The sequence below is a fragment of the Microtus ochrogaster genome, unplaced genomic scaffold, assembly GCF_000317375.1.
Source record: "Microtus ochrogaster isolate Prairie Vole_2 unplaced genomic scaffold, MicOch1.0 UNK13, whole genome shotgun sequence".
Classification (NCBI taxonomy): Eukaryota; Metazoa; Chordata; class Mammalia; order Rodentia; family Cricetidae; genus Microtus; species Microtus ochrogaster.
Window position 1 is genome coordinate 3,698,229 of NW_004949111.1, and position 12,828 is coordinate 3,711,056.

General features: G+C 37.5%; 1 protein-coding gene across 1 annotated transcript in view; it reads left to right on the forward strand.

The window, feature by feature from the left end:
• Positions 1–8,111, forward strand: part of Satl1 (spermidine/spermine N1-acetyl transferase like 1) — a 36,212-nt gene extending 28,101 nt beyond the window's left edge. The window contains exons 5-8 of the mRNA XM_026789032.1: positions 3,864–3,944; positions 4,316–4,417; positions 5,074–5,114; positions 5,884–8,111. Of these exons, the coding sequence (XP_026644833.1) occupies positions 3,864–3,944; positions 4,316–4,417; positions 5,074–5,114; positions 5,884–6,054 (395 nt within the window). The 3' untranslated portion in view covers positions 6,055–8,111. The remainder of the gene's footprint in view (positions 1–3,863; positions 3,945–4,315; positions 4,418–5,073; positions 5,115–5,883) is intronic.
• The last annotated feature ends 4,717 nt before the right edge of the window (positions 8,112–12,828 follow it).

Genomic DNA, 12,828 nt, shown 5'->3' on the forward strand with positions numbered 1-12,828 from the left:
CAACCAGGCTGAGCTGGAGGATCTTGTGGCCCCGCTGAAGGGAGGAAGAAGGCTCCTTTTCATGATCTTGCCATGTTCTCTGCCATGCTCCCTTCTATGCTCTTGTCATGTTTCCTGCCACACTCTTTGCCACGTTCCCTGTCAGGCTTCTGCCATGCTCTTGCTATACTCCTGCCACGTTTTTTTACCATGTTTCCTGCAACACTCTTGCCACTTTCCCTGCCACGCTCTTGCTATTCTGCCACACTCCTTACCACAATCACTGCCATGTTCCCTGCCATGCTCTTGCTATACTCCTGCAATGCTACTTACGACATTCCCTGCCACCATGCTTGCCATGCTCCTTGCCACGTTCCCTGTCATGCTCTTGCCATGCTTCTGCCACACTCCTTTTCACGATCTTTACATGCTCTCTGCCATGCTCCCAGCTATACTCTTGCCACATTCCCTGCCATGCTCCTTACCACGTTCCCTTCTACTCTCTCTGCCACATTCCCTGCCACACTCCCGCCACACTCTTTCTATACTCCTACCATGCTCCTTACTATGTTCCCTGCCATGCTCTTTGCCACTTTCCCTGCCATGTTCTTGGTATACTACTGCCACGGTTCTAGCCACATTCCCTACCACGTTCCCTGCCATGCACACATTCCCTGCCATGTTCTTTGCCACATTTCCTGCCACGCTATTACCACGCTCCCACCACACTCCTTTTCTCGATCTTGCCAAGCTCTCTGCCACGTCCCTGCCAAGCTCTTGGTATACTCCTTCCACACTCCTTGCCACATTCCCTGCCACATTCCCTGCCATGCTGTTTGCCACATTCCCTGCCACACACACATTCCTGCCACATTCCCTGCCATGGTCTTTGCCACATTCCTGGCCACACTCTTGCTATAATCCTGCCATGCTCCTCACCATGTTCCCTACCAAGCTCTTGATATGTTCCCTGCTACACACTTGCTATACTTCTGCTATGTTCCTTACCACGTTCCCTGCCATGCTCTTTACCATGTTCCAGGCCATGCTCCCGCCACCCTCTTGCTATACTCCTGCCACGCTTGTTACCACGATTCCTGCCACCTTCCCTGCCATGATTTGGTATACTCCAGCCACACTCCTTGCCATGATCCCTGGCACGTTTCCTGTCACACACACACATTCCCTACTACGTTCCCTGCCAAGTTCTTGGTATACTCCTGATATGCTCCTTTCAACATTCCCTGACGCGCAATTGGTATACTACTTTCATGCTCCTTGCCACGTTCCCTGCCACACTCTTTGCCATGTTCCCTGCCACGCTCCCACCATGCTCTTGCCATACTCTAGTCATGCTCCTTACCATGTTACCTGCCATGCTTTTGCCACGTTCCATGCCCCGTACTTGCTATATTACTGCCATGCTCTTTGCCATGTTTCCTGCCACAATCTTGCTATATTCCTGCCACAATCCAGACCAAATTCCCTTCCACGTTCCCTGCCACACTCTTGCTATACTCCTGCCATGCTCCTTATCACATTCCCTGCAACTTTCCCTGCCACACTCTTGCTATACTCTTGCCACAATTCTTACCACGTTCCCTGCCACACCCTTGCTATACTACTGCCATGCTCCTCATCATGTTCCCTGCCACGTTTCCTGCCACACTCTTGCTATACTCTTGCCACAGTTCTTACCACATTCCTGCCACACTTTCTATACTCCTACCATGCTCCCTGCCATGTTCTTGCCATACTCCTGCCACACTACTGCCACGCTCCCTGCCATGCTCTTGCCATACTCCTGCCACACTACTGCCACGCTCCCTGCCATGCTCTTTCCATACTCCTGCCATGCTCCTTGCCATGTTCCCTGCCACACTTTCTATACTCCTACCACGCTCCCTGCCATGCTCTTGCCATACTCTTGCCATGCTCGCTGCTGTGCTCCTGCCATGTTTCTGCCACACTTCTGTCATGCTACCTGCCATGCTCCTGCCACTCTGCTGCCACGCTCCCTGCCATGCTGCTGCCACTTTCCATATGAAGTTGCGTACTGTTATTTCAAGGTCTGTGAAGAGTTTTGCTGGGATTTTGATGGGCATTGCATTCAATCTGTAGGTTGCTTTTGGTAAAATTGCCATTTTTATTCTGTTACTTCTGCCTACCCAAGAGCATGGAAGATCTTTCCACTTTCTAGTGTCTTCTTCAATTTCTTTCTTCAAAGATTTAAAATTCTTGTCATACAAGTCTTCCACTTGTTTGGTTAAAGTTACTCCGAGATATTTTATGCTATTTGTGGCTATTGTGAAGGGTGTTATTTGTCTGATTCTTTCCCAGCCCTTTTATCATCTATTTTATACAGGAGGGCTACTGATATTTTTGAGTTAATCTTGTATCCTGCTACATTACTGAAAGTGTATATGAGTTGTAGAAGTTCCTTGGTAGAATTTTTGGGATTGCTTATGTAAACTACCATATCATCAGCAAACGGTGAGAGTTTGACTTCTTTTCTGATTTGTATCCCCTTGATCTTATTTTGTGGTCTTATTGGTCTAGCTAGGACCTCAAACACTATATTGAATAGATATGGAGAGAGTGGACAAACTTGTCTTGTTCCTGATTTCAGTGGAATCGTTAGGAGTTTCTCTCCATTTAGTTTGATGTTGGCTGTTGGCTTGCTGTATATTGCCTGTTCTATCTTCTAAGTGATTTAAATTGTTATAATTACACAATTCCACTATCTCCTTAAGTAATATATAATTTTACAATAGTATAGCTAACCAAGCTTTCTTTTACCTACATTGGCATGGAATCTTTTCTAACACTTCATTTTTTAACCTTCTTGTTTCTTTAAATCCAAAGTATTTCTTGTAAAAATTATACCTAGATTTTTTTTTTAGTGTATTCGGGTCTGGAAGATGGAGCTGTGAGTAAAGACCTAACTTGAGTTCGATTCCTAGGACCCACATGGTGGAAGGAAAGAACTGACTCTTGCCAGTTGTCCTCTGACTACCACCCTCTACACACACACTAAAGGCAAAAATGTAAAAAAAAGTATCCATTATGTTCAACATTGTATTTTAATGGAGTAATCTTTTTATAATTACTCTAAAGAGTCACTTCTGGATTTGTATGTCCTTTCTTTGTCCTTCATTAATTTCTTTTGCACTTTGTTAATTTTCTAAAAAACATTTAGTGTATATTATTATTGTAGGTTCTTTGTATTAGGGATTATGAGACTGAGTTGAAAGTTAATAAAATTCTCTCTTTCCTTCAAAACACAAAAAGAGAGGGGGGAGGGAGAGAGGGATACACACACACACACACACACACAGAGAGAGAGAGAGAGTGAGAGAGAGAGAGAGAGAGAGAGAGAGAGAGAGAGAGAGAGAATTCCCATAGAAACACAAAACAGGAAATTAAATTCACTTAAATTCCAAGAAGTCACTTCAGTTGGTGGAGGTTGGAATAACAACAATCAGTCTCCATGTCTTCATTTAAACAATCTGAGTCGAAGTCTACTTAAAACATAAAGCCACAGTACATTACGGACAAAACGGTTATTGATCAACCAGGCTTCAATAAACTACTTCAACAAACACAAGCTGTAATCAAGCTGTAATTTCTAGATACCTCCTAGAAAACTCAAAGGGAGATAGGTAGGTAGTTGACACCACATGCATAGCTACATTTAGCCAAAATTAACAGCAGATTCTAATCAGACTCTCCTGAAGTTGTAAAGATTGAAATACTCACTTCAGATGGTTTTTACTACATAGCTACTATGCAGCTAGAAGACATGTTCCTACTGCTTCTTATCTTGCAGCCCATCTTTGTTTGCTTATAAACGTTGACATATTGTATGTGAATTGATATTTCAGATTTATTCAGGGATGGTTTTGGAGAAAATCCACTTTTCTACTGCCTAATTGCTGAAGCACCCAGTCAACAGACAGAATTGGGTAAATATTTTTTCTCCAGTTTAATCTAAAATATATTTTCTGTATCTGAAAGCAGAATTAAAATGTGTAAATAGTATTAAGCACAGGAGTACAATATGCAAACCTGGTATACTTTTAAATAACTGTTATGTCACTCTGCTTATAAAAGCATTAAAAATTATAAGAATGCATATCTAATCATACTTTCTTTTAAATGCTATTTTACAAGAAAAGTATTTTCTACATTATAAATTTATGTACTGATAATTTGTCCAGCAACCACTTATTGTTTTAATAGTTAAAACAGCAAATAAACTTTTAAATTCTATTTGAAGACATATAAATTTTTGTGAATGAAAGCATTAGCCTTTTTGCCCCTTTCTCTTCCCCAGAAGTAAATACTATTGGATTTGCCATGTACTACTACACATACGACCCCTGGGTTGGTAAAACGCTTCACCTAGAGGATTTTTACATCAGTGAAGATTACCAAGGTAAAACTACAATCAGTAGCATTTACAAACATTTAAAAGTTTCTAAGTTCCATTTTAATATAAAGACTATAGATAGGATTTTAAGATATTCAGATAACTAATTTCTATTTCATGAACTGGATCAGGATCCTAGTACAGTAAAGACTCAACTACAAGTTAGAAAGTACTTCAATAGTATTCATCGAGTAAGCTATGCTATCTCCAATTGCTATTTTTATCTGTAATAATAGACATAGTTAAGAAATATATCCCGTTCTATGAAAGCAGTGATGGCCAGCCTCGTGACATAAACCTTTTATTCCAGTATTTAGAAGATGTAGAGGAAGGTAAATATCTCTGTGAATTCAAGTTCCAAGTCATCCAACAACAGATGGTGAAATAGAAGAAGAAAGTATACAAAGACAAAGATTCATTTATTCACCATGGATTTTAAGATAAAGCTAATCTCTTCTGTATTACCATTGTCGCCATGTTCCAATAAAATAAAAGATAATTTAAAGCATTCACGAGTTCAGTTCCAACACATGATATTATGTATATAGCACAATATATGGCAACCATAAACAGAGTTTGATCTTTTATTGCTTTAAAAGTAAATGACTACTTACGTGAAAAACTTCAATTTACAGCCTTATTTAACAATGTCTATTTCATAGGTCTGGGTATTGGGGGTGAAATGCTGAAGAAACTAAGTCAGGTATGTATTATAGTTAGTATTAATAGTCTACATGTTATCCTTTTCCTCATCAAGCATTCTTTAACAGGGCAAAGATTATGTAACTAATCTAACTAATTAAGTATAACACCAGAACTTGTTCATTTGGTAAAGTGCTTGCAGTGTAAACATGAGAATCTGAATTCAATTCTCAGAACCCACATAAAAAGTTAGGAGTGGTGATACACACTTTTATGTTGGCAATGGCAAGGGGAGAGGTAGAGACTTGGAACTTTTGTGCTCACTGGCCGCCACCCTAAACTACTTAATGAAATTTCAGGCCAGTTAGAGACTTTGCCTCTATCAAAAAGTGGAGAGCACCTGAGGGATAACAGCTGGAGTTGCCCTCTGCACACCACATGCATGCACACACACGCATCCCAAACCCATATGAACATGTGCATTCACATACACAAAACAATTTTGCAAGATGCATTTCAAATATTTATTAAAGTGGATCTTCAAGTTGAAAAATCAGATTCTGTAAGTTATATTTAATTAAATTTTATTCCTATATAATGTACACACTATATGTGTTTTTTACCATCAAGGAGAAGTAAGCATGAAGGAGAGTAGAAAGCAATTTTACTCATAAAATAGACCCACAATGTGACTCACAATGGTATAAAAGATTCTTTTTGTCCTAAAATACCCATAGTATTTTGAATTATTATATACATATAGTATTATATATATTGTAGACAATGACTATATTGTCAAATAAGGACAATATTTATTTGTTTTAAAACAGATAGCCATCAACACCCACTGCAGTGCCATGCAATTTCTTGTCGTCATTTGGAATCAGGATTCTGTTGAGTACTACAGTCGCCTAGGGGCTTTAGACCTTTCCTGTGAGGAAGGCTGGCATTTGTTCAGATTTAACATCGAGGATCTCCTGGGACTTGCAGAGGAAGAATGAAAACACCTAGTAACAACTCATCCAAAGATAGGCCTCAACATTTGAATGTCACCTTAGAAACATCGCTTTGACATCAAATGTTGTGAAATAAAGCAAGTGAGCAAAATACTCTTGTAGATATTTGGCTTTACAGATTTTTCAAGATACAGTCAATTCTTCATTATCCAAACTAAACACTAAAGTCTAGTAAAAGTTCTAACAATCTAATTGATTTCATCATTCAAAACCACTTACACTGGACTTGAAGTTTTTAGTAACTATATTTCATGAAATGTACAATGGTGTTATTTTCATATTTTAACATAATTGAAATTAAGGTAAGCACAATTCTCAAATGGAATTTTCTTAAGGATTTAGGTTTTATATGTGATGAAGTATGGGTATATGTAAATAGAAATAGGTATGTATGAGGTTTATAATTCATTTCCTATAGTGATGCTAATTTCTGAAGACATTACTTGTGAAAAACGCATGATTCTTTATCTTGAGCATTCAGTACCATTGCCTCTTTGCTACTGTTCCATAAGTAATTCCATCCCTGAACATCTAGAGCTCTTTGGTTATAGTTAGAGAAGATATCACATTCAACACTTTTATTTGTATATGTTTCCATCCTTCCTGGTACAGTTGCTTTATAAAGCTCCAAGTATTTTGGGATTATGGAACCATCTAGAACTATCATAAATGGGTGAGTTCCTGATATACATAAGTCATACCCACGAAGGATATTTGCCTATTAGAAAATGCTTATTTAAAAATTTGTGTGGTTTATCATATTTATATATACCAAGGACACGGGGTTGCAATGAATTAATAAATTCTATTTGGAGGATGGAAAAGGTGACAGTAAAATTATACTTGAAAGTTAGGTAGGATGTAAGAATGTAGAGTGAAACAAGACAAAGGGGCGTACTGAGAGAAAATAGCACAGGCAGAAAGAGCAAACATGTTCATTAAGCAAATGGAATGTCATAAATGTACATATGAAGGAAGGTGTCCAAGAAGCAAGATTAGAATTAGAATATAAGATAGTAGTAAGTTTTCATTTGACTCTATAGGCAATGGTAAGCTACCGAAGTTTTCATTGACACATCAACTTAATAGTCAAAAAGATGACTGTCACAAAATGAAAGATAAGCTTTAAGAATCAGGGAATATACATTTAAATCAAACTCATTCATTTCTAAACTTTGATATTCTGCCTTCCTCACCACGAGTAAAAATACTCATTTTCTACCTTCTTATAGTGAAGACTGTGGCTATATGGGTTCTGGTTTAGTTATACACAGAAATCTGATGAAAAGGACTCAGGTGTACTCTTTGCACACTGTACACCTGTCCTATGTCTTCCTAGTTTGGATATGTAACATGCTCCCTGAAGGTACAAATTATCTTGTGACTCTGAAATATGCTAAGGAGATCAGTGTGGAAAGTCTTGATGTCACCAAGGAAATACTGTATTATACCTACACCTGTAGCCAGAAGCTTTTATCTGTCTAGCTTGGTTCAGTTTTTCTCTGGCCTGCTGGTCCCCATAGCTATCTATAAAATTCAGAGGCTTAATATTAATTGTAATTTCTTGGCTGATGGCTCAGGCTTATTACTGAATAGCTCTTACATTTAAATCAACCAATTTTTAATAATCTGTGTATCACCACAAGGCTTCATGGCATTACCTGTTCTCTAGTACATCTTGTTTCAGCAGCTCATTGGCATTTTTCCAACTCTCCTTCTTTTGGCCTATATCTCTGCTTGGATTTCCCACATATCTATATTGTACCCTGCCCTAGGCCAAAACAGCTTTATTCATCAAACAATAAAAGCAACACATATTGGCAGTGTTCAAAAGGACATCCCACATCAAATGCCACCTTATTTCTGGTTTTAAATGTATTACTTGTTTAAGCTCTTTACCTGGTTCACATGCAAACAAAAACCCATCTGAAGTAAGGTTGACAGTGTGCAGATTAGCCAGTAAGTTATTGCGATATCAGGAGAGTGAAGATAAAGATGTAATAAGAAAATGATAGAATTAGGAAAGGGAGAAATATTGATTTGAAAATAAGAAATTGGTAAAATATTTAGTTTTAGACACAATGACATTGAAATACCTTTGAAATGTTGAATCGATATAAATAGTCATTAGAAATATAGGTTGGTCTGCTGTACTAGAAAAAGACTAAGGCTATAATATGAATAGTAACTTAGAAGTGGTGGCTGAAGCCAGAAGCTGGTAAAATAAAAATGAAAGCATATCGAGAATGAGATAAGATCACAAAGAATGGAAGCTGAGAAGTCTCAGGCTTTGAAACATTTAGAGCAACAGAAGCAGGAAGAGTAACAAGAAATGCAGGGATAACAGAATACAAAGGAGAAGTAAGTCTCAAGAAGGGAATGGTGAACACTGATTAACAACCTAAGAATTCAAGTAAATATAGAAGTTATGAGGTTCCAAGTTCAAGAAAATTTAAAAGAGAGGAAGCTAGACAAGAAATTAATTACCCTTCTCTATATAAAAACTAAACTGATTACAAAAGTAAAATTAAAATGATAGCATAAAACTAGTTGTGTATCTGGCATCGTATCTGAAAACCTAATGCATCAAAGCAGCTCTAATTCTCAGTGAGTTCTCAGATGTCCTTTGAGTATCTTGGTTCTAATTCTACTTTTAATATGCTTAATTCTTGAAATTGTTGTTTACAAATGTAGGTGCTGTCACAAAGCAATGTCATGAATGGTGCTATCATGAAGTGAAGGATATTGGAATTTAAGAAAATGGGACCTATAAGTCTATTAAAGAGAAATGAACTTTTTTCTTTAAGATCAGTATCAAATTTCAGCTCCATGCTGACCATTGAAAATGGTCAGGGAAAAATTATGTTGACTGGAAATGGAGTTGCAAATGCACAAAAAAAAATATTTTGCAGAAGTCTTAAAATCTGTGAGCACATTCTTGTGTTAAATTTAAAAAGCAAGGTTACATAATTTTTGAAGATCAGGGAACTATGTATAGCTAACATGACAACATGGTATAATTTCAGTTTCTTTCGGAACACTGTTATAATTTGACAACTTGTACTGATAAGTTGATTTTTACCTTGAAAATGCGTGTGTGTGTGTGTGTGTGTGTGTGTGTGTGTGTGTGTGTGTGTGTATAACTTAAATAAGAAGTTAAATACCTGAAACTGCCAAGTCTGTAGTTTTCATTATCAAGTTCTGGCATGAATTTTGTATGTGATATCATAAAAGACTTGATAATGTCTCAAAAATCACATTGTTTTCAACATTTGGCCTCGAACCACCTTACTTCTGAAAGTAAATACTGCCATGTCAAAATCAACATTTTTAAGGATTTTTTGTTAGCTGGTGATAGTTTAACCCCTTGGGTCTTATAAAATACAGGTTTAAAAACTTAAGTACAGACTGAGCAAGTTGTATTTATATATTTAGGAACACACACACCAACACCCACACCCACCCGTACTTCCATAACAACTAATGAAAAAGAGGTCATCACATTGACAGAGAGCAAGGAGGGATATATGAGATTTGCAGGTAGGAAAGTGGAGGGGTAACTATGAAAATTATAATTTCAAGATTGTTTGAAATAATTAAAATATATTTTTATTTTTCTCTGCTTTTAATTTTTTGAGATTATAATTACATCAGTCCCCCTTTCCTTTCCTCCCTCAAAATTCTCCCATGGACCACTCCTTGTTCTTTTTCAAATTTGTGGCCTCTTTTCTCATTAATTATTCTTACATACATATACATATTCCTAATATGTAAGTCCAAGCTGCTCAGTCTGTATAGTGTAACTTGTGATTTCAGGGTTGACCATTTGGTATTGGATAACCAATTTCTGTGCTCTTCCCTGAGGAAGACTATTTCTCCTGCTCTTACCATCCTTCATTGCTTGTAGTTCTTTGGGTTTGAGTTGATACTTTCTGGGCTTTTCCCTACCAGTTTGCCATGTCTACTGTTTCCTTGTTCCATGCATCTATACAATGTATTCTGACCATATCCATCCACTACTACTTCTCCAACTCTGCTTTATGCTCTCTACTCAATCTCCCTCCTAACTTCACATCACATTATTTTTTAATGCTGACTCTAATTAATGCTGCTCATATGCACATGGCTATAGGCCATCCAGTGGGGCTTGAGCAACCTACCAGGGGCCACATACCCAATAGAAAGTGACTCTATTTGTTAGCAGCATTCAGTGGGTCATAGCTCCTTGGATAGGGGGTAGGACCTCAACATGGAGTGGCAGGAGCTCTCCTATCTGTGCTGGAATTTTGACTGGCTTGATCTTGTACATGACACTATCCATTTTAAATACTTAAAAGTGTCCATGAGTGTACATGTAAGTGTATACAATAATGTGTAATGTGGGCACATCTATACTACAAGAACATGTGTTGTGACCAAAACTTGAGACACATTTCTTGTTCTTCACTATTGCAAACATGAGCCTAGCTACCCCCAAAACTTCTGAGGGTCCTTCTATCTCCACACTCTTCTTGTAAGAGGGTAGAAACATTGAGATTACAGAGGTGCACTGATACACTTGGTATTACTTGGCTTCTAGAGATTTAGACTCAGGTCTTCATGCTTTCATGATAAGCCTTTGTCCCACTAGACCATCTCAGCCCCATTTTAATGACTGCACATACAAAATCTCTTGGTGTGTTATGCAATGACACTTCATGAGATAAGCATTTGAGGAAGCAATTTCATTGTCTTGTATTAATTTTAGAAATTCCTGTCTTTTGTCCCCCACTGCTGGGACACTGTCAGTAACTATACTCAATATGTTGACACTAGATAAGGAAAATTCTTTTAATATGCATTGCCACTTCATATTTCTTTATTTAGTTTTACCCTTGAATGTCCCTAAAGAAGTAATTTCTCCAATGAAATTATATTTGTCATCAGTGTCATCAGTTCCATCATCAACATATCAAATTCAACTACATCTGTAGTATGAGTGCTGTCATCCACCTCTAACGCATAAAATTTACAATCAGTGCTTCTACTCCCAAACTTCTTTCAATAGATTTTCCCATTTTTCAATCTGCCTGCCTGAGGTCTCATGAGGTCTATTTATTTAGAACTAGCTCTCCCTTTCTAAGGGTGTTATATTTGTCATACTCTCTACACATTGCTTAAGAAACTCACTATAAATGAATGGTTTTAGTTTTGCTATTAAATTAGCTGTCAAAAACTAGCTATTGCAATATAGCAATATAATTCATATGAGCTATAACTTAAAACCTAAATTTGTTGAGAAGACAGACTTTTTTTCAGTTCTTCGTTTTGTCCTTAACATACAGTCCTTGACCTGAATCCAAATTTGCAGCATGGTTTTGCATATATGCCCTTTCCAAATTATAGTCAATGAAAGCTCATATGAATACAGAATACCTTACTCTTTGCCTTAACAAAAAACATCTATTTTCACTGAACAATCTTCCTTAATTTATAACCTTTCTATTAGTGGTTTACTCTCTTTGGAGATACTGTAGAAGCCATGGTAGAAAAAAATTATAAGGGGCTTTAATCCCAATACTAAGGAGGCAGATGCAAGTGGATCTCTGAGTTCGAGGACAACATGGTCTAAAAGTTAGTTCCAGGATTGCCAGAACTGTTACACAGAAAAACTCTAAATAATAATAATAATAATAATAATAATAATAATAATAATAATAATAATAATAATAATAATAATAATAATAATAATAGACTCTGTTACTTAAAAACACTTACTTAGCTGGCAGTAGTGGCACACACCTTTAATCCTAGCACTTGGAAGGCAGTGGCAGGCAGATATCTGCGAGTTTGAGGCCAGCCTGGTCTACAGAGCAAGTTCCAGGACAACCAAGGTTGTTATACAGTAAAATCCCATCTCAAAATACAAAACAAAAAATATTTACCATGTGTGCACATAAGCATGTCATTGCCTTGTGTGCAGGTCACAGGATAACCTGTAAGATTCAGTTCTCTCATTGCACCATGTGGCTCTGAGGGCTCTAATTCAGGTCATTTGGCTTCAGGGAAAACACTTTTACTTGCTAGGCCGGCCATCTAAGCTTTGTGCTTATTTGATTATGAAACTCAATTGACAGTGAAGCAGGAAACAAGGTGTGCATCAGCATGCCAGAAGCTGATGCAGGAAGAAAGGCAGGGCCCATTGTAAAGCACTCCTGGCAGTGTGTTATCAGTGACTGAGGGTTAAAGCATCCTTAATAATCAAACAATACTTGCCTGTCTCCTAAATATCTAACACCTAATGGCTGTAATGGTCACTAGAGTATTATTGATAATCAATGTGCTTTACTTCATTTACACATTAATAGCACTTTAAACATGTATAGAAATTAAAGGAATAAAGTCAAAAGACAGTTTGAGGGAAGAGGCTGTTATGTTTTGTCCCTTTTTTTGTATTGTGCTTTAGGATTTTCTTAAAAAAAAAAAAACTAAATCCATTTACCAGTTGAGGGATAGAACTGAAGAGAAACCGAAGACTGAAGTTTAAACAAGATGAAATACAGTACTGTAAAAATGGAAAATCGGGGATCTGAGCTAAAAACACAAGTCTTAGGAAAGGGTACAAAGAACACAGTGGAAAGAGTAACTCAGGAAGGTAGGTGACTGGACATGAATGGTCGGATCGAAGAATTGTACATTTCTTCTCGATGAAATAGGAAAGATGATGTTGATGGGTTTATGAGGCCTGAGAGGAATAAAACAGAAAAAGCACAACACCCA